The sequence below is a fragment of the Gossypium hirsutum genome, chromosome A06 (genome assembly GCF_007990345.1).
Source record: "Gossypium hirsutum isolate 1008001.06 chromosome A06, Gossypium_hirsutum_v2.1, whole genome shotgun sequence".
Classification (NCBI taxonomy): Eukaryota; Viridiplantae; Streptophyta; class Magnoliopsida; order Malvales; family Malvaceae; genus Gossypium; species Gossypium hirsutum.
The window spans coordinates 102,945,109-102,967,016 of NC_053429.1; the positions used below are offsets into that span (position 1 = coordinate 102,945,109).

The window sequence follows — 21,908 nt, forward strand, 5'->3', positions numbered from 1 at the left end:
GTTTGAATGAAAAACGGCACCAAAGAACGAGCATTAGCGGCGCTTTTCAAAAATGCCGCAAAAGATTGAGTATTAGCGGCGCTTTTTAAAAACGCCGCTATATGTACACCTTTAGCGGCGCTTTTTAGAAAGAGACGCAAAAAAAATTAACACAACGTCATCGTTTTGTATTGAGCCTTTGGTGGCTTTAGTAGCGCTTTCAAAAAACGCCGCTAAAGATCGAGTATTAGCGGTGCTTTTTTAAAAACGCCGCTATATGTACACCTTTAGTGGCGCTTTTTAGAAAAGGCCGCTAATGCTTGATCTTTAGCGGCGTTTTAAAAAAAATGCTGCAAAATAATTTTGTAAAACGCCATCGTTTTGTATTGAGATTTTAGTGACTTTAGCGGCGTTTTTTTAAGAAACGCCGCTAATGCTCGATCTTTAGCGGCATTTTTTTTAAAACGCCACAAAAATTGAAAAAATTAAAATACTATTATTTAAAATAATTTTAAAGATTTTTGGTATATGACTAATTGTTTTTTAATTTATATGTTAAATATTTTCTTATATAATTGTAAATGAGATAGTATTAATTTTAAAATATTGAATTAATTATCATTATATTTTAGGGTTTACGATATATGGTTAAGGGTTTAATGTTTATGAGTTACTGTTGTAAGGTTTATGTATTATGGGTTTAGGGATTATGGTTTATGGTTTATGGGTTAAAGGTTAGGGTTTAAGTTTTAGGGTGTTGGGGTTTAAGGTTTAGGGGTTAAGGGTTAAGGGTTTATGTTTTATTGTTTAAGGTTTAGGGGTTAGGAATTCAGGGTTTAAATTAATTAGTGTTTTTAATTTATATATTAAATAATTTCTTATATAATTGTAAAAAAGATAATATTAATTTTAATATATTAAAATTATGATTATAGTTTAAATTATTTAAGAGATAATAGATAAAGTTTATATATATTAAATGGTTTAGGATTTAAAGTTTACTTAAGATTTGTTAAATGATGAAATTTTTTACAATCAATTAATACTTTTATATATTTAGAAATATCTAATCTAAACCATTTGATCTATTTAAATATTAGATTTAAAAAAACATTGATAAATAAATAAAAAAAAGTAACGGATCATTGATATGGATAGGTAACTATCTATTTTGGATAGGACCAGATTATAACAAATAAAAATGAAATACAAAAACAAAAATCATTCCACATCGAATTCTAGTAAAATAGTTATATTTTAGTTAGGAAGAAATATCTTTAATGAAATGGAGATTAGATCGGAAAAGAATAATATAAAATCATGATTAACATCTCAATCTTTAATAGAAATTTGATATGTGAGAAATTGATTGCTTACATTGGATAATTTTAACTTAATAATTAATTATAACCATTTATTATTTGTTTTCTTATTAAAATACACGATATTTATTTTCAGAGTACTTAATTTTTATTTATAAAAACTAATTTATAAAAAATAGTAATAATAAATATTTTATAAAATTATTTAACTAATAATTTTTAACATATAAAATAAAAAACTTTTTTTTCTGAAGTAAAATAAAATTTAAAAAAAAAACTTTTAACAGAGCAAAACAATATCGTTTTATTTAAAATGAAATAATTTTTTACCGGCGTTTTTACGAAAAACGCTACAAAATGTTAAGAATAACGGCGTTTTTATAAAAAAACGCCACAGATAAATCATCTCAAAAGGGCGCGATTTTATTCCCAAATTTTCCCCCTCTGAAACCCCTAATTTTTCCCCCTAAAATCATATTCTCAAAACACCCCCATCTCACCCCTCCGTTGCTGTTTTCAATCAAGAAACTCTCCAGCAGCAGTCTTGATTTGGTTTCCAGTTAGACTCTGAGATAGAAGAGATGGCAGTGAACCAGACGGCGGCGTTGAAGGTGGGGTTGTGTCTATTGGCATTTCATGGAAGGATTAGTAGCCTTCAGCCACACTTCCAACACTTGCCCACCTTGCCTTTGCGATTGCTCTTGTCAGCCTCTTCTCACAATCCCAGATGTAGAGAGAAACAATGAAAAGAAGCATCACGCCTCCAAACTGTGAATAGGAAGTTGACAGCTATGAATAAACTGTTGATGGAGGAGAATGATAGGTTACAAAAGCAAGTTTCACAGCTTGTTTATGAAAACAACTATTTCTGCCAACAGACTCAAAATGTAAGAACTTCATCTTCCCTTTCACGTTTCATATTTTTAAAGGAAAAAAAGAAGAAGAAGAGGACTTTACAGTACAATCATATTATAATTTTTTGTACCCTTTACTTGAAAGTGTTTGATTTGCTTTCAAATATGGGAATTTTTGTTAATTGCAGTGGTTTTTTTTTTGGTTGTTGTTGTAGTTGCAGACGACTTTAGCTACCACGGATACAAGTTGTGAATCAGTAGTAACGAGCGGTCAACACCATTTGACTCCTCAACATCCGCCAAGGGATGCCAACTCTGCAGGGTTAGTAGTAGTGGGAAATTTTGTCACTGTTATACACTCCCATTGTTATGTCTCTTTCATTCCTCGTTTCTCTATGAAATTGAATCTTTGTTTTGTTGCTGTATAATTGCTAGTGCGCCTTATGTGCTTTTGTTTTTGCATTCCAGACTTTTTTCCATTGCAGAGGAAACTTTAACAGAGTTTCTTTCAAAGGCCACTGGAACTGCTATCGAGTGGGTCCAAATGCCTGGGATGAAGGTAACTCTCTCTCTACTGTCATCATTCTTTTATTCTTTGTAAAATACTATTAAACTATATTAATGTAGTCCATTATTCATTGTCATTATTGATAAATTCTTATTTATATAACAAAGCATAAAATCTTGCTAATCTTCTAAGCAACATCCTAACCCATATTTGTTATGTCAATATCGAGGACAATCCCACTTTCCCATTTTTCTATTGGTTACTAATATTTCCCTGTTTCCCATATGAGTTGGATTTTCTTTTTCTTTTTACCTTTAGAATTTTTTAATCTACGAATTTTTTTAATAATGAATTAATACTGATAAAGATAAAACTAGAGAACCAATTGTTAGGTAATAGCATGCTGTTATCTTTCTTTTAAATCATTACATACAGATTCCAGGTAGATTGTACCTTGGGACTCAAACATGCATATGATATTCTCAAATGGATCTCTTGTTTTTTGCTCCCTTTGTAGAACATAACTTGAATTAAATAGTAATCCAATATCATTATGCTAATTAAGAAAAAGAGCTAGCCTTGTTAAAACTTCTTGTTTGATGAATAGTAATCTTAGCTTCAAATGTCTGCGCCAATTTTACCTGCTGGCTATTGCTAATATCTTTCTTACCTGTGCAGCCTGGTCTAGATTCTATTGGAATCGTTGCTATTTCTCATGGTGGTATGGCAGCACGTGCATGCGGACTTGTGGGACTAGATCCTACAAGAGTAAGTTCATTTTTGCTTTCTACTGAAAAGATACGTTTCTTGGCTCAAATTTGGAGAAGAATTGACTGATCAATATATGCTTTCTTTTTCATGTAGGTCGCTAAAATCCTTAAAGATCGGCCTTCATGGTATCGTGATTGCCAAGCTGTGGATGTTATAAACGTGTTGTCCACTGGAAATGGTGGAACCATTGAACTGCTTTATATGCAGGTAAGCTAATTAATATCAAATTTATCCTACTTTTCCAACTAAGTCTATGTGAATATTTGGACAAAACCAAATATCTTAGTATGTGTATTTAAATTGTTCACCATACCCAATTATTGAGGGTATACGCTATCCCCACAATTTCAACTCCCAAGACCTGTTTCTGATATAAATCCAAGAAAAGAATAGCATAATAAATAGTATAGTGGTAAATTATTAGGAAAATAAAGAAAAGCATTTCTATTTTCGGGATCCAGGTACATATCTATAACTCATTTCTGTCCTCTTCAATCTTGATTTGTCAACATCATATATTGGAAGAGTGAATGCCATGACCTTCTACCTAAATGATAAACAAAAATTCAATTAGGAATTGTGCATAAATCAAGGCAAGCAATTGACAAATCGGCTTGTCCAACTCTCTGTTACTGGTTTTAATAGTGTTTTATTCATCAAGAGGTTTGTCTGATATTGTAACCCAGCTATTTTGAAATCTCAACCACCTTGTTGGATAACTGGAAGCTTAATGCTGAATAAGATCAGTTAAAAAGGAATCGCCATTTTCTTAATTTGACTTAACTTTGCATCCTTTTTGCAAGTACTGAAATTTCTCGTTAATTGATTCTTTTTGGTGCTAAAAGTTTCATGATTGATGAAATGGATACGCAAAATCTAATTTGGAAATTCTTCAATTGATAGAATACCTTTAATGGGCTTTTATTTTCACAGCAATTTACTCTCATGTGGTATTTATTTAGTTATTTATTGTTTTATTTTATTGCAGTTTCTTCTAGTCAAGTTTGCAAAAATGATTAGTGTAACTGTATCCAAGTTGTGGAGGCCGAGTGTCACTCATGTGATTGCCTCTACAGATGAGAATGGTGCATGCACTAGGACACTTAAAGTTCTCATGGCCATTTTAAACGGGAAGTGGGTTCTTAAATTAAATTGTGAGTTCGTTGTTCTTTTCCTGTTTTAGAAGGTAGAACTTGCTTTTTCTCTATATATCCATATTGTAATAGTCATATGAGCTCTTTTGAGTTTGGCAGCAACTAATTGAATTAATACAAAGAAATTTTACATTTGTTTTTCTTTATCATTTCTATTCTTGCTACTTAATTATCAAAAATTTTTGCACCAACAAACTCAGCCCTCGATCTTGATGAATAGATCTTTCAGCTAATGCAATGTAAGCCACTTTCGGAGCAGCAGGTACTTTTTTTTTCACGATCTGTTTCTTTCTCAAGAAAGTATGGAAATTTTGAGCACTTAATTTTTTTGTATAATTATTTTAATAGATTAGGCTATATTTGGCTACGAAATGAATACCAAAACATTTTTGAATTGAATTTGTTTTAAGATATTATTCCAATAGCATTAGTTTCTATCGTCGTGTTAACTTTTAGTTATAATTAATGAAAGAAATCAGCTTTTTTCTCTCTTCCATTTAAAACATTTATATATTCTTTTGATTTATTTGATGTAGTTGATTTCGAAAGAACTTGGTGTATTTGCAAGACTTTTCTACGTTTTACTTGTATTGTTTTGTTCTCAGGTTGATCAATAGAAGTCCTCGTTTTTCTTCCCTGTTTCATCTGGGTTATAATTGGTTGTAACTCTGTTTTCGTGTTATCTTGTTTAGGTCAGAGCATTATGCGACAAGGCATAAAATATGCATCTCAAAGACTAGATACATTTGCATGTGTTAGGTATAGAAAAAGGTGTTTCCATTTTAGTGTTAAGATTTTATGCAGTGTAGTTGCTTACTGTCTTACACTATGTTGTCCTTTTAGGCAAAATGGTTGAACAAGCAATTGAGCAAATTATGGCCTTTTGTTGCAGAGGTAAGATACTTGTTCTTATATATATTTTTGCTATAAGATTCATAGTAGTTGCTGGTTATTTATTTCAAAAAGGTTGAGAGAGGCTTTTGTGTAACTGAGGTTTTCCACCTTAACAGATGAAATTTAGGCAAGTTGTTCAACTCTTTTGGTGCTTTCTGAAGTGAAAATAATTGAAATTGTTCTCTATGTAACTTACAATTTAGTATTTTTTTCATAGTAGATAAACTAGTATTAGACTATTGTGTTGGTTTTCCGCAATATTAAGCATTCTGAGCATCAATATTTTAGATATTTTGAGGTTTAAAATTGAACTCAGGGAAGAAATAAAGATAAAAACAACTAACATAGTGGATCAGGAAAATGCTTTGCCATGAGCTGCTTTCTGTTTGACTTGTTTACATATCTAAATAATAGATTGTTTGAGGATAGGCCATGGATTTGGTGATATTTTTTATTTAAACTATGTAGTTTTAGATGCAACTCATGTACATGGAAAGGCACATGATTAATAACATGAACAATGACTTTTGACAAAACAAATTCTAATTCTTGCATTATGGTGGCATTATTAAAAATTTATCTTTCCATATCATAATTCAAAGAGATCAGATAATGTTCTTTGACATTTGTGGCTTTGAGGGTCGTATAAGTGATTTCCTTATTGGCTTGACTTTGGCTTATAGGTGTATACTTTGGCTTTCTATTCCGGTGTTTTGGATTCTCTGGCGGTTGAATTGAAAGCATCAAAGGACTTCTCTAAGTTATATGCAGGCATGGCAATACTTTGGCTTCACATAAGCTTGAACCAACCTTCTGTTGTATATTGTTTCTTCTTTTTTTTTTTGATTTTTTTCCTTTGATTAATGAGAGGTGATAATGAATTGGCATTCTTTTCTCATGAGGATGAATTTTTGTTTTAGAAATTGTAATACTTTGTGTGTTTGTGTGTGTTATTTTTTATGTATTAAATTACATATTGAATCAATGTTTATGTATTAAATTTAAATTCATTAATTTTTATATTTAGTTTTGAAATTTAAATTTTAATGGAAAATTTAATTTAATTAATATTTTTTATTTATCCTTAAAAGTATATAGTTTAGATTTCAAATTTCAAAAATTAAACATAATATAATATTTAACATAGAAATAAATATTATTTAATTAAAATAAAATAATTTTTTAAAAGGTCATGATCTTTAGCGGCGTTTGTAGAAAAAGCGTCGCTAAAAGTCATGATTTTTAGCGGCATTTGTAAAAGTGCCGCAAATAGTTTTAGTGGCGCTTATAAGCACCGCTATAGGCTCAAAAAAACGCCGCTAAAAACTTGTTTTGCTGCAGTGAATGGGTTGAAATTGTAATTAATTGACATAATACTTAATCAGTACATGTTTATTCTTCTAAGGTAGCTGAAGGTTAAATTAGCAATGTATCTGGCAATACACTTGCATTGCATAACTTGCAAGATTATTGTGATTAAACTTTTTCAAGGTAAGGATACCTTGTTACCTCACATGGTCTTTTATATTCTTATTAGATTTAATTAATTGTTTGAATTGACATAGGAATATACAAGACATTAGTTCAATTTAATGAGTATGTATGTGCAATAACATGTTTGCTTATTAAAATCTGTTTAATCGTTTGAATTGACATAGGTATATGTTAAGAGATGAATGGATTTGTATAGGTGAGTATGTTCTTAAGTTAGCAGATTACCAAATTGCAGTGAATGTATTCGTAACAACATAAACCTGAGTTTAATAATTCTAAGTTAAGGAAATGTAATTAACCCAGCACAATTATGTCATCTTGATTAAATAATATTTTGAAATCGTGCATTAGAACTTTTTTTTTATTTTACTTAGTTTAAAATCTTAGTTTTTAATCACCCTTTTCAAATTTTTTTCTCACCAAAGTGTTTTAAATAGCATTCATAAACAATTCTTTTCACAGTCCCTGTGGGTATGATAACTCGACATTTACTTGTCACTTTATTACTTGTTGCGATTGTGTACACTTGCACATTTAGTTCCAAGTTTTTGGAGCCACTGTTGGGGACTGTTTTAAAAGACATTATTTGTAAAATTGTTAATTTTGCATTTTGGTCTATTTTTTTTCTAAATTTTAATTCAATTTTTTTGTGTGTTTGTTTCAGGTGTTTATGAGTATTTATCATATCATTGACTTACTCCCTTAAATGCTGAAATTGAAAGGAATTTCTAACAAAGGAGAAGACAAGCGAACCAAAGAAGGACCGAAGATATGAATTTCGAAATTCCAAACCAAAATCCAAGAGGAACATTCGTTTATAATACTCACAATCCAATCATTGTTGCCGATGATAGAAACTGTGCATTCAACAATATGCCATTTCTTTATTCAACGAGCTCAATTCGAGTATTCTGAGACCCGAAAATGAGGCACAACAATTCGAGCTGAAGCCGATCATGTTCCAAATGTTGCAAAATATGGGTCAATTTAGTGGGATTCCTACTAAAGATCCACATCTTCATCTTCGTCTATTTATGGAAGTGAGTGACTGATTTAAAGTAGTCGGGGTGACTAAGGACGCCTTGAGACTGAGATTATTTCCATACTCCTTAAGAGATAGAGCACGAGCCTGGTTGAACTCCCTACCGTCCGATTCCATAACTACACGGCAAGAGTTGGTTGAACATTTCTTAATGAAATATTTCCATCCATCTTTAACCACCAAGATCCGAAATGAAATCACTTCATTTCAGCAACTTGATGAAGAATCTTTATATGAGGCATGGGAGCGGTTCAAGGAGTTACTACAAAAGTGCCCTCATCACGACATTCCTTACTGCGCTCAAATGGAGACTTTCTATATTGGTCTCAATATCCATACTAGAATAATGGTGGATTCTTCGGTAAATGAAGCCCTTCTTTCTATGCCTTATAACGATGCTTACAAGATTATAGAAAGAATTGCCAGCAATAACTATCAGTGGTCAACCAACCAAGCAGCCTTAGAAAGACGAGCAGCAGGAGTACATAAAGCGGACACACTTGCTTCTTTGGCAGCCCAGGTATCCTCTATGTCTTCTATGCTTAAGAACGTAATTTTTAATGGTTTCAATGGTAATCTGATAGGTCAGCAATTGAACCAGTTCGGGAATATTTCTTGTGAATACTGTGGAGATGGTCATTTCGTTGAAAATTACCCATCAAATTAAGAGTCAAATTATTACATGGGAAATCAGAATTGGAATGGTCCGCAATCAAATTTTTACAACTCTTCATGGCAGAATCATCCAATTTCTACATGGAGTAATCAATGGGCAAACCATAGCAACTCTGTTATGCCATTTCAACCAAATTATCTGTCGAAATATTCTCAACAAGTGCAACAATCCCCACCAACTGAATCTTCAAGTGATCTTGAGAATCTACTGAAGGCATACATAGCGAAGAATGATACCACTTTAAGAAATCTAGAGAATCAAATGGGTCAGTTAACCAATGAACTTCAAAATAAAACCCAAGGTATTTGGCCAAAAGAAATAGAAAACCCAAAAATTTTGGGCAAAGAACATTGCAAAACAGTCTTTTTACCAAGTGGAAAGACATTGAAGCCCAATGTGGTTGAGGTTCAAGATGAGCCTATTCTAGCTCAAGACAAAGAGGAAGTTCGACGAAGTGTTGAAACTCCTGTATCACAAAAGTTAGATTCAGTGATCCTTGATGAGGTAACCTCTAAACCAATTAGTTCTGATTATCTAACACCCTTTTCAGATGTAGAAAAATTTCCACATAAGAGTTGCTTGGTTAAAGCTAAGATTCCACCATTGCCATATCCTTAACGATTCCAGAAGCAGCAATGAGATACTCTGTTGAAAGAAATTTTTGATAACAAGGTGACTTTTAATGACTTCGATGCTGTTAAATTCGTAGATGTAGTTGAAGATTGTTCTGCTATTTCCAAGATGGAATCACTGGCTTCTATAGAGTTGGAGATCAATTCTATAGATGATCCGTTAGAATGTATTTTGTTAGCAGATTTGCCAAGTGATGATGAAGACAAGGAGTGTTTGGCTTTGTTAGAAGCTAAAACGAAGGGATTCACTTAGGAAGTTCCACTAGAATCATTAGAGTTATTATCTCGGGAGTACACACAACCAAAAGTGTTAATTGAAGAGCCAACTTAATTGGAACTGAAGATTTTGTCTCCTAATTTGAAATACAACTATTTGGGTCTCTCTTCAACTTTGCCTGTCATTATTTTAGTTGAGTTCACCAAAAATCAAGAAGAAGAGGCACTTGTGATTTTGGAAAGGCACAAGAAGGGTACTGGATGGATTATTTCACATATTCGAGTCACGGGTTGGAAGATTTGTAGGAATTATAGGAAGTTAAACAAGGCCACTAGAAAAGGTCATTACGGCTTTTCTTTCCCTAATAAGATGTTGGACAGATTTGATGGGAAAGAATATGATTACTTCCTAGATGATTATTGTGGGTATGACAAATGGCCATTTGACACCCCCATGGTCAATGGTGATCCTAAATAAAATGGAGGGAGTTCTCTTCCCTTTCTCAATTATTATTTTATATTTTTAGTTTTTTTTCCTCATTAAATAAAATGGTAAACTTAGATACAATTTTTTTAGTTCATTACATTAATTAAAACTCTGTCTAGGAGATTGGGACTTAAGCGGGACCATCCGTGACCCCTCTAGTCTTTCCTGGGAGTTTAATTTAATGTAATTTTTTAAAAAAATATTTTTCTAAGTAGCCCAAGGAATTTAATTATTTGTTTTGTTAAATAAAAGGTCAACTTTTAACCCAAGCACTAATTTCTTTGAGTTTTTTTTAAATTTTTTTTTAATTTTCAGTATAGGAGCTTAGGATCCAAAAAAAGAGCTTCCATTAGGGTCAAGACACTACTAAGAAGGGAAATATTCAACCCTTTTCCATACAAACCTATAGCCCTTACCTTCCTCTACCACCACTCCCAAGTAGCCCAAAAGTGCATCTCACTTAACCCCTTAATGTTGTAGCCCTTAACACCCTGAATCACCACCCCAAACACCTTTATTCGAAGTCACCAACTACCGTACCTAAACTATCCTTAAAACTGCCACCCTCTTCAACTCTAAACCTTATCCTCAACTACTTACCCACCTGCCCAAAACTGAAACCACCCTTAACAAATTTCCTAAGTTTGATGCTGAGAGTCCCTTTATTTAGCACCATTCCATGAGGTGAATAGTTTGGTATAATGGCTATGTTGCAACACAAGTAGTTGCAGTAACAAGATTACTTGAGATACTTAATAATACGGGATGACTCAATCAGAGATGCATTTAAAATATATATTTCATAACCCGTTTATTTTTGTGTATGAATTTCCAGACTTTATACTTGAACCATGGACTCCAATGTCGAGGAAGGAAAAAGATGAGTCTGATTCTGAAGGATCTGCAAATAAATAAAAAGGGGGGATCTTTACTTTATTTCATTTTCTTTCCTAGGTTATTTAATGTTTTAGGATTAGGTTCTATTATGATTTTTATTTTTTGCATAATAAAACAAGATATGGAAATCATAAATAAAAATGAACAAGTTGCAAAGTACAAAGTGTGGCAATAGATAGGATGGATTTAGAGAGAGCTTGGTACTTAAGCAGTCAAATTGACTCACCTCCTCTTTTCTAAACTCCTACCTGGTGTATAGTATCTATTCACTTTTAACAATGAGGAAATTGTTCGTCTTAAGTAGGGGGACCGAAAAATAGAAATTATTTCCACTCAGAATAAATTTTTCTTTTAGTTATGATTAGGTTATATTTTGTTCAATAATTTGAAATGTTGTTAAGTATGCTAAACTTCAGTGTAAATAAAGTTCGATTATTTCAATAATTGTTATGTTAGCTTAATAATGACATAAATGTATTTTTAATAAAACATGCAAATCATACCATAAAATTTTAGTTCCTTAGGAAAGTTAGGCATGCATGAAATTTTAAGTCTTTAAAATTAACTTAGTAGTTTCTTGAGGCGAAATCCTAGGAAGCATGGAGCGTTGAAAATTATTTAGGCAACTATTTTTTGGACCGTTTGAGCCTTTCAAGCCAACCATGATGAAATTTTTATCCTTTGAAACTTAACTTTGAGACTATATGGCCTAATTTTATTTGAACCCTTGCAAATTTAGCCATCACTTCTCTCTTAACTATCTTAAAATTGTCCTAAACAGTAGACCCAGTACTACTCAAAGTATTCTTTGAAAATAAGTTTGGGGGAGTTGAAAAGAAGTATCAAATGCTCTAAAAAATTATAGTACATACAGTAAAAAGCTCGAATTAAAAAAAAGAAAAAGAAGAGCATGAGTTCTTAAAATAAGATGTACAAAAGAGCATGTGAAAGCAAAGAAAGTTGATGTATTGAAGGTAATTATTTCGAAGGTTCGATGCAAGCTAAGTCTAAGGTTTTTAGCCTAAATTTATCTATCTTTTACCTGCCCCTAAGCCCAGCCACGTTACAACCTTGTTAAAGACCTATTGATTCAAGTTCCAATGCTACCAACATTAGTGGAGAGAAATTGCTACGTGCAACATATGAAGGCATAAGTTAAACTTAATGATTACAGCTTAATCTTGAATAAGGGAATAAAGTTAAATTGGTAAGGGTTAACATGACGTTATTAGGAAACATTTAGTCTGATTTTTGGCTATCATAAGAATGATTGAGATTAATTTGAATAATATGTATACTTAGATAGCATAAATATCGAATTTCTTGTTCTTAAGCATAAGTATGCCAAATTCATGATTGTTGGAAAGAATGTCATTCTAAAGGAGTTTTTCAAAGGTCTTTTCGAAACATTCTTTTCAAATTTGTGCGTTACTCGGAACGAGTAATGAATTAAGTTTGGGGTGTGGAAACACAAAAAATTACACACTTTTCATACCCTTTTTAACTTAAATTCATGTGAATTTTGTTAAATTCTTGTCGAAAAGTAATTAATTTTTATAAAATAATTAAAGTGCACTTAAAATATGAACATGTTGAATTTTAGTTAATTTCATAATTAATTTCGATGATTTTTGGTTATTTTCGACAAATTTGCACAAAGGGCGAAAAATGGCTCGGCAGACACTCCTAGAAGCACAAAACTGAGAAGCAATTTGAAGTATCAAGGCAAATTAATTTTTAGCCTAAGACGGTCTAAAATTATGTGTATTAATTCATGATATAATTAATTTTAATTTATATCCAATTTAATATGGGTTAATAAATTATTATTAATTAATTATGAAAAATGGTTCGATTGAAACGAACAGAGTGAACAAAACCGGCCAAGAAAATGACAACCCAAAACTGTCCAAGTGCTGACCCAATGCAGCTCATTAGCTAATTATTTAAGCTGCAAAGAAGCCCTTGAAGACTTGTTCAGATTCCAAATTGACCCCTCCACAATTGGTGGCTTTGTAGATTTGCCCCAAGCCTTATTTAGCAAAGTTGAAGCCATCAACTTTGTCACATAGGTGGTCGGCCAAGGGGTGGCTCTTTGGTTGCTATTTTTAGCAAATTTTATGCCACATTCAGCTATAAAAAGCACCATTGGCTGATCATTCAACACATCTCTCATTCATTTACATCTCTTCTCTCTTCTCTCACTTTCTCCTCTCATTTTCCCATCCAAATTTCCTTACTCTCTTGCTGATTTCTCCCTTTGAGAAAGGGTTCTTCTTTAGCCATTTTGGAGCAGCAATTTAGTGTTCATAGCAACCTAGTCAAGCCATGGGAAAACACCGGATTTGATTCTTGTTCCCTATCTCTTTAAATTATGTTGTTTTTGTGAGCAACATATCTATGAATATTTATGTTGTTGGAATAGCTAATTTAATCAGCTTAGCTTGAATTTAATTCATGTTGGGTTGATTGCATTTCATCATCTTAAATTATTAAAATTGTGTTTATGCTATTATCGGCCTTGGTAAAATGCTTGATTAAGTAAAATCATGCCTAAGTTATTTTTACATTATAATTGTGAGGGAACTAATGATTTAATTATTTAAACGGTTTGAAATTGTAATTAATTGACACAATACTTAATCAGTGCATGTTTATTCTTCTAACGTAGCTGAAGGTTAAATTAGCAATGTATCTGGGGATACACTTGCCTTGCATAACTTGCAAGATTATTGTGATTAAACTATCTCAAGGTAAGGATACCTTGTTACCTCACATAGTCTTTTATGTTCTTATTAGATTTAAGTAAATGTTTGAATTGACATAGGAATATGCAAGACATTAGTTCAATTTAATGAGTATGTATGTGCAATAACATGTTTGCTTATTAAAATTTGTTTAATCGTTTGAATTGACATAGGGATATGTTAAGAGATGAATGGATTTGTGTAGGTGAATATGTTCATAAGTTAGCAAATTACTGAATTTTCGTGAATTTCTTCGTAACAATATAAACATGATTTTAATAATTCTAAGTTAAGGAAATGTAATTAATCCAACACAATTATGTCATCTTGATTAAATCATATTTTGAAATCGTGCATTAGAACTTTTATTTTTATTTATTTTACTTAGTTTAAAATATTAGTTTTTAATCACCCTTTTCAAACAAATTATTTTTTTCTCACCAAAGTGTTTTAAATAGCATTCATAAATATTTTTTTTCACAGTCTCTGTGGGTACGATAACTCGACATTTACTTATCACTTTATTACATATTGCGATTATGTACACTTGCACATTTCTGTCGTTCCAATAACACTAAAGCATATCCTTAACTAGCCATTCCAATAGCTAGTCATTATCAAATATTTACATGCCATTCCTTGGCCAATTTAACCTATACATCAACAACAAAACTTAAACTTATCATGTCTCAATTTAATTTGGCCTAAAAGCCTCACACATGATCATCAATCAAATTTACCACCAATTTATACATCATAAGTATAGACTTATAATCACAAGGTCACCACAAGATCATTTTCATAGGTAGGACTTACTCATTTACATTCTTACCAAATGTCCCATACACACCGAATTCATTACTCATGAATTTTGTGTACATAGCTGTACCCTTTCAACATGATCATACCTTGTCATTTCTTTGACTTAATCTTTGGATTTATCTGTTGAACCTCTTGGGATACTAAGGATACTCGAGAAAACTCGTACATGATGTATCGTACCAATGCCATATCCCAGACATGGTCTTACATGGAAATCTCATATCGATGCCAATAGCCCAGATATGGTCTTACACGATGCCTCATGCTGATGCCATGTCCCAGACATGGTCTTGCACTGGCTCACATAATGATGCTGGTGCCATGACCCAGACATGGTCTTACACTGGCTCACAATACAATGCCGATGCCATGTCCAAGACATGGTCTTACGCTGGCTCACATAACAATGCCGATGCCATGTCCCAAACATGGTTTTACACTGGCTCACATAACAATGTCGATGCCATGTCCCAGACATGGTCTTACACTGGCTCACATAACAATGCCGATGCCATGCCCCAAACATGGTCTTATACGGGATCCATGCTGATGCTATATCCCAGATATGGTCTTACATGGTTACACATATTGCCATGGTCCAACCATGGTCTTTACCGTCAATTTATAACAAGTCGTAATTCGATCATACTCAACCCTGCATTTCTCTTAATTTGATCTTTCAATACGATCTCGTATTTTTATATTATTCATGATCCAATAATAACATACAAAATAATTCATGTTATTGATTAAGCATTTAAACATATCAAATTTAATGCTTATTAACATACGAACTTAACTCGGTATGAAACGACAAAATAAGTCAATTACTCGATTATCTTGCTTTTCTCCCGATCTAATTCCAAATTTCATCTTCTTTGACCTATAACAACATATTTAACTTATTTATTCATCAAGCTACTCAAATTAGCCCAATTTCACATTTTTGGTAAAATTAAATTCTTACCCCTATACTTTGTTATATTTACACTTTTACCTCTAGGCTCGTAAAATGAAATGTGTTCAATTTCTTTACTACCCATGCATAGCTAAGCCTTTTTCATGCTTATAGAAGCCCACATTTTCAATTATTTCACACATTTACCGCCTATTTTATAACTTTTACAAAATGACCCATTTTAGGTGTTTTCATGAAAATCATTTAACAAAAATTGTTTATTTAACAACCAATATTCATTTTCTACCATAAAAATCAGCAAGCAACATGAATATTCCCATGGAAAAACCCCAAAATTTCAACCATTTTGCAAAATAGTCCCCTCATTAGCTAGATTAAGTTATAAGGGTTCCAAAAACATAAAAATCAACAAAAATGACCATCAAAATCACTTACTTGCAAGGGTCTAAAGCTGCTACAAATTTCAACCTCCCATGGCCATTTTTCTTAGAGAAAATTGGTGGAGAGAAGAAGATGAAAAAAAAGATGATAACTATGCTTTTTATTATTTTTTTATTCATTAGACAAATTTTGTCACCTAATGCCAACTAACCATTGACCTTTCATGATTTTTGTCTCCATATCCAGCCACCACATTAATATTTGTCTATTTCTTTAATAAGGACGTCTATTTTAACGTTCCATAGCTAATTAACACCTTTAGCTAATAAAACAAAACTTTTATACTTTATGCGGTTTAGTCCTTTTTTCAAAATTAAACATGCAATCGCTTAAATTAATTCACCAAAATTTTCAAACATCCATATGATCATGCTATAACACATAAAATAACATTAAATTATTTCTCGACCTCGGATTTGTGGTCTCGAAACCAATATTTTGACTAGGCCCAAAATCGGGCTATTACAATTATTATCGCACGAACTTTCCTCGATACCAAAAATGGCGAAAATGGACCTAACCATCAATTTCTCATTTTTCTCTCGTTTTAGGTTCGAACATCATTTTCTTTGATCTATAATATCACTTTTAGTCTATTTATTAGTCACATTAGTCAATGTGATCCAAAAATAATACTATGACAAAATTACATTTTTACCCTTAAACTTTGTAATATTTACACTTTTGCCCCTAAGCTCGTAAAATAATTTTCATTCAATTTCTTTGTACTTTAAGCCTAGACTAATCATTTTCATAACTATAGCAGCCCAAAATTTCCACTAAATCACACTTTTATGACAAATTTTATAACTTTAACAAATTACTCCTTTTTAGCGTTTTCACCAAAAACTACTTAGTAAAATTCGTTTAGTACACAACAAACATTCATATTCCTCCATTAAACATCAAAAAACACACGTGTAACACATGGGTAAATTTTTAAACATCAATCCTAGCTCCAATAAATGGTAGAAATATATAGATCTTGTTACAGGGATTGCAAAAACGTAAAAATCATTAAAAATAGGGCTAGAACGGACTTACAATCGAGCTTGGAAGCTTGAAAAACTGTAGCCATGGTTTCTCCATGAAATTTTTGGCCATAGCTTGAAAATGAACAAAAATTGGCTTTTAATTGTGTTTTTAATTCATTTTAATTACTAAATGACCAAAATACCCCTAACTTAAAAATATTATATTGCACCTATTTCATGTCCATTTTTGTCCAAAAACATTAACCAATGGTCTAATTACCATATAAGGAAAATTTAATAACAATTGGACACCTCTAGCATGTAGAACTCAACTTTTGCACTTTTTACGATTTAGTCCTTTTGACTAAATTGAGTGCCCAAACGTCAAAATTTTCAAATGAAATTTTCATGAAATCATTTCATGAAATCGTAGACCATGAAAATATAATAAAAATAAATTTTATTACATCAAATTTGTGGTCTCAAAACCACTATTCCTATTAGACCCTAAATCGGGATGTTACACCAGGTATAAGGTGTTATACCACATCATGAGGAAGAAGTTCCCAATGTGGCGGCATCGCAAAAAATTCTTTCACGTGTTAAATTCGATTTTAATGGAAATTTAGGGTAATTTTTCAACTTTAAACCCTAATTGTTGTATTAAACGGAGAGGCACTTTGGTCTTTGGATTCCTCACTATATAACCAACGTTTTATTTAGAACTAAAAAGGATGTTCAGTAGCTATTCAGTAGTTAGTCAATAGCTTAGTTTTAGGTTAGGTTTTCTCTTAGAATAATTTTGTATTAGTTTCTTTTTCTTTTTATATTTTATGTTATTTTTGTCTTTGTATTGAAGTTATATTTTCTCAAGTAACATTTGCATTCAGAGATGATTCAAGACTTCACAATCAACCAAATTTTATCAATGAGAATTCTATCCACTCAATCTCGTTTTACATTTTTATTTTTTCATTTATTTGATTTAATATTTGTATGTTAATGAGATTGATATTTGGGCTATTATGAATATTTTTGGAATGAATTAACTATGTAATTGATTATCAGTTGAGTGCTTAATTCAATTTGGTTGAGTTGTTATTTGATTTCGCCAAATTGCTAGAATACAAGAATTGAGTCCTCTAGTAGAATATCTAGACAAATGAGACCAAAAGGATTTGTAGCGTATCGATTTGGTGAATATGCCTTTAAATTGAGACGAAAATGGTATCTTAAGCAGTAATCCTTAAGTAGGAAAAGACCAAAAGAGTATTTCTGGGTAAGGGTAGTTAACCATTCAATCAGGTTAGGATTTTAGCCTAATTATTAATTAGTTAATTAATTGATTTGGGCATTTTTTATTTGATAAATACTAATTTCTTTAGTAGATAGTAAATTAGGATTAGCTTTAGTTCAATTAATTTTAATTTAGCTTGATCTTGGATTCTCACTACAATTTGTAATTTGATTAGATTAACACTTATTTTTGAATAATTAATTTAGTAACAACATTTAAAAATTTTGACAATCCCTTGGGTACAATCTTCGAAATACTTTCATATTTCATTGTAAATTAAAATTATATTACAATTTGACTTTTATGCTTGAAGTTCCCCGCACTTCCATATCTTTAATTACTTTGTTTATCTAGCCTTGGTGCACACACACTAGGGCAAGGTCACTAACTCTCAATGCATTTCCTAAGAATGTCTTTCAAATATATAGACATTAATTTTGAGACTTGCTTACAAATTAATATCTAATACAATCTCATTGAAACAACAATACCATAATTACAACAACCCGTTTTTCAGTGGTACTAGAAATGGTGGTTTTGAAACACTAATTTTCAAGGATTGAGTCAGTAAATATTATTTTATAATAGTTATGATATTATTATAGAATTATATTAAGTGTTGGCCAAGTAATTTAGTGAACAGTTAGCAATTGAGGAAAAATGACTAAATTGTAAAAGTTATAAAATTTTAGTTTTTATAGACTTTTAAATTATTTAAGGATCAAAATAGTAATGATATTATTTTTTTAATGTATCATAGACGCTTTACTTAGATTACATAAGTAAAATTTAAGTAAAATAATATAATAATATAATAATGAAATGAAATGAAATATAATAAAACATGGATAACGGATGGAAAGAGAAAAGCAAGCTTTTCTCAAACCATTTCCATAAAAATTACTTGAACCTCAACAGGGGAAAATACATTTTTAGGGTTTTGATATTTAGTTCTTCAATTTGGTGAGTTATCCAAATCATTTTCTTGTAATTTTTATGTTTTTGAAATTTTGGAAGCTTGATTCGACTAACCCAGGGACTATCTCGTGAAACTATTAAACTTTAGAAAAGTTATCATTAAATAATTCATGAATTTTTCGGTGTTATTAGTTAGTATGTTCAGTTTAATTTTTAATAGAATAAGTGAAATTTTGATAGTTTTGTCATTAAGGACTAACTTGTGGAAACTAAAAATAGAAGGGTGAAAAGTATATATAACATGCTGATGGTATATTAGTTAAGGATGTGTTTGAGATCAGTTTCGACATTGAGATAAATGCAAAAGTTGAGGAATTATTGTATAGATGAAATTAAGCTATGGTATGACTCTATATGTTGTTAACTGTTAATTGGCATGGTTAATTGAGTTAAATTCTAATCTAGATCAAAAATTTCAACAACCGAAGGACAAAGGAGGAAAAGAGAAAATTGTCAACTAGTCTTTATTAGGCAAATCGATACAATTTTGTCAGGTAAGTTCATACGGTATAATATAATTGCTACTGCTAATATATTATATTTGATTTGGTAATGGTGATTGTTGGTGACTGTGAATTGTGTTATAATGTGAGATAAATCCTGATGAAATTAGTAACAATCTCGTATATGAGGTTACGGGTTATTGCTCGCAGGTTTCAAGCTCTAGCATGTGTTGCGGACTCGAGAATACATGTATGTTAAGCTTTAGCAAGGCTATTTGTTATGTAGGTTCAACCTTAATGGTGACCAAACACTATTATTCGATTCATGTAGGTTTAACCCAGACGGGTAACCAGGCACTGTGATTCATTATTCGTGTAGGTTTAACCCAAACAGGTAACCAAACACTATTACTTTCACCTGTGTACCAAGTTCTTTTAGAAAGTTTCATCAAGTAATACTGTGAATGGAAATGAGTTGATATGCCATTAGATGTTGGCAAAGTAATGTATATGATTTGGATACAAAATATAACTTGATTTGAAATGAAAATGTGAGTAATTGAGGTTGTATATATGTGAATGAGCTCCAACCTTATATATTAATGAAGTTTTTTGAATCTTGATAGGTATATTTGTATTACATAATGATTTTGTACGTGATAAGAAATTGAGGTAAGTAATTGTTATAATGTATGAGCTTAGTAAGTATTTTAAATACTTACTCATGTTATTACTTTTTTGTAGATTTTAGACATCGGAACGTATCGAGTGAATCAACAAGAAGCTCACGACTACCGTCTCTCAATTCAGTAGACTTTTGATGTTTTATTTTGGGCACTTGTGGCATGTACATAGGTTGGATTAACTTGTATAAGATTGTGTGAACTTTGATGTAAAAGCCTTGTATATAAGATTGTGGTTGTGGTTTGATGTTTGATGTTTGATAAATGTCAAGTTTGGTATATTTTGAATGACATTATGCATATGTTTTAGATACTGACATGAAATGGCTTTAGACTTTGGTTTGTGATAAGTAAATGCTATATTTGGTATTGTTGAAATTGTGATTTAAAGTGCATTGCACTAAGCTTTATTTGATAAAGGATTTTGATATAACAAATTAAAAGTGTTTTTGAATGCAAGCTAAAATTGATAAAATATGTTTTAAATTTTAATTCTAAGAAATAAAACTTTGAATATTTACAATAAACTCATAGAAAATTTTGAAACAATTTTAAAATCAAGTGAAAATGATTTTAACCAAGTCAAAATGATCTCAATTAAGTTAAAATCATTTTAACACATTAAAATGATTTTCAAACATGTCAGAACTACTCCAGGCCAAAAAGTATTGATACCATGTGGCTAAGTATCGATAATTTTTGAAATATCGATACCTTTAGAAAAATTGAGACGAAAAAGCATTCTGTCAAAACCCTAAAAAATTATTGATACCATGTTTTTGTTGTATCAATACTTTTTTAAAGTAACTGATACCTTAAGATAATCGTTAGATATCTTAAAGATACTCCAAATTTAGATCTTTGGTAGTCTAGAGACTCATCCTTTAGCTTGCATGCTTACTCAAATGCGGATTTTGGACAAGCGACTCCAGTACTTTCAATTTTTAGGGAACATACTAATTTCATTGTTTTCAAAGAAACAAAATAGTGTTGCATTGTCCACCACCGAAATGGAATATATTTCAGCCAGTAGTTGTTGTGCTCAAATTTTATGGATGAAACAACAACTTAAGGACTATGGAATTGATATAGATACCATTCCTATCAAGTGTGACAATGCTAGTGCTATTTATCTCACTAAAAATCCAATCCAACATTCTAGAACTAAACACATTGAAATTAGAAATCATTTCCTTAGAGATCATGTCCAAAAGGGTGAAATAGTTCTAGAGTATATAGACACCTTAAACCAATTAGCTAACATTTTCACAAAACCTCTAGACAAAGAAAGATTTTGGACACTTAGGGGAGAACTAGGTTTTACAACCTTGCATTGACTTTGTGTTACAATCTTCTTGTACCTTATTTGATTATTTTTATTGCAAAAAGCTTGTTGAATATGGATTTCATGACTTTTATATGCAAAAAGGTAGGGGAGTTTCATGTGAAAAACTATTCTATTTTGTTTTCACTATCTTTTACATTTTAGAAAAGTGGTATTAACTTAGTTATTTTTTTAACATATTTTTGCTAAATTAATTTTACTCACACTACATATCTTTATGCATATGAAATGTTTAGTAATAGTATTGAAGTCATTTTAGGACCCTTAGAAAAGAATACAGCCTAAAAATCTCGTTTTTGTTGTCTTACTGTAGTTGGAAAACAGACTGGTAAT

General features: G+C 31.3%; 1 protein-coding gene and 1 non-coding gene across 2 annotated transcripts; one reads left to right on the forward strand and one right to left on the reverse strand.

Moving 5' to 3' along the window:
• Positions 1 to 1,703: 1,703 nt before the first annotated feature.
• On the forward strand, positions 1,704 to 6,492 carry LOC107947015 (homeobox-leucine zipper protein ATHB-8). The gene is given in 9 exon segments (XM_041115566.1): positions 1,704 to 2,188; positions 2,377 to 2,477; positions 2,624 to 2,714; positions 3,342 to 3,431; positions 3,528 to 3,641; positions 4,423 to 4,588; positions 5,281 to 5,347; positions 5,432 to 5,482; positions 6,166 to 6,492. Coding segments are annotated over 8 exon segments (948 nt in total). The 5' UTR covers positions 1,704 to 1,882; the 3' UTR covers positions 5,445 to 5,482; positions 6,166 to 6,492.
• A 1,707-nt stretch (positions 6,493 to 8,199) lies between these two features.
• Positions 8,200 to 8,306, reverse strand: LOC121231343 (small nucleolar RNA R71). The gene has a single exon (XR_005929403.1). It is a non-coding gene; the product is annotated as a small nucleolar RNA R71 (small nucleolar RNA).
• Between the last annotated feature and the right edge of the window lie 13,602 nt (positions 8,307 to 21,908).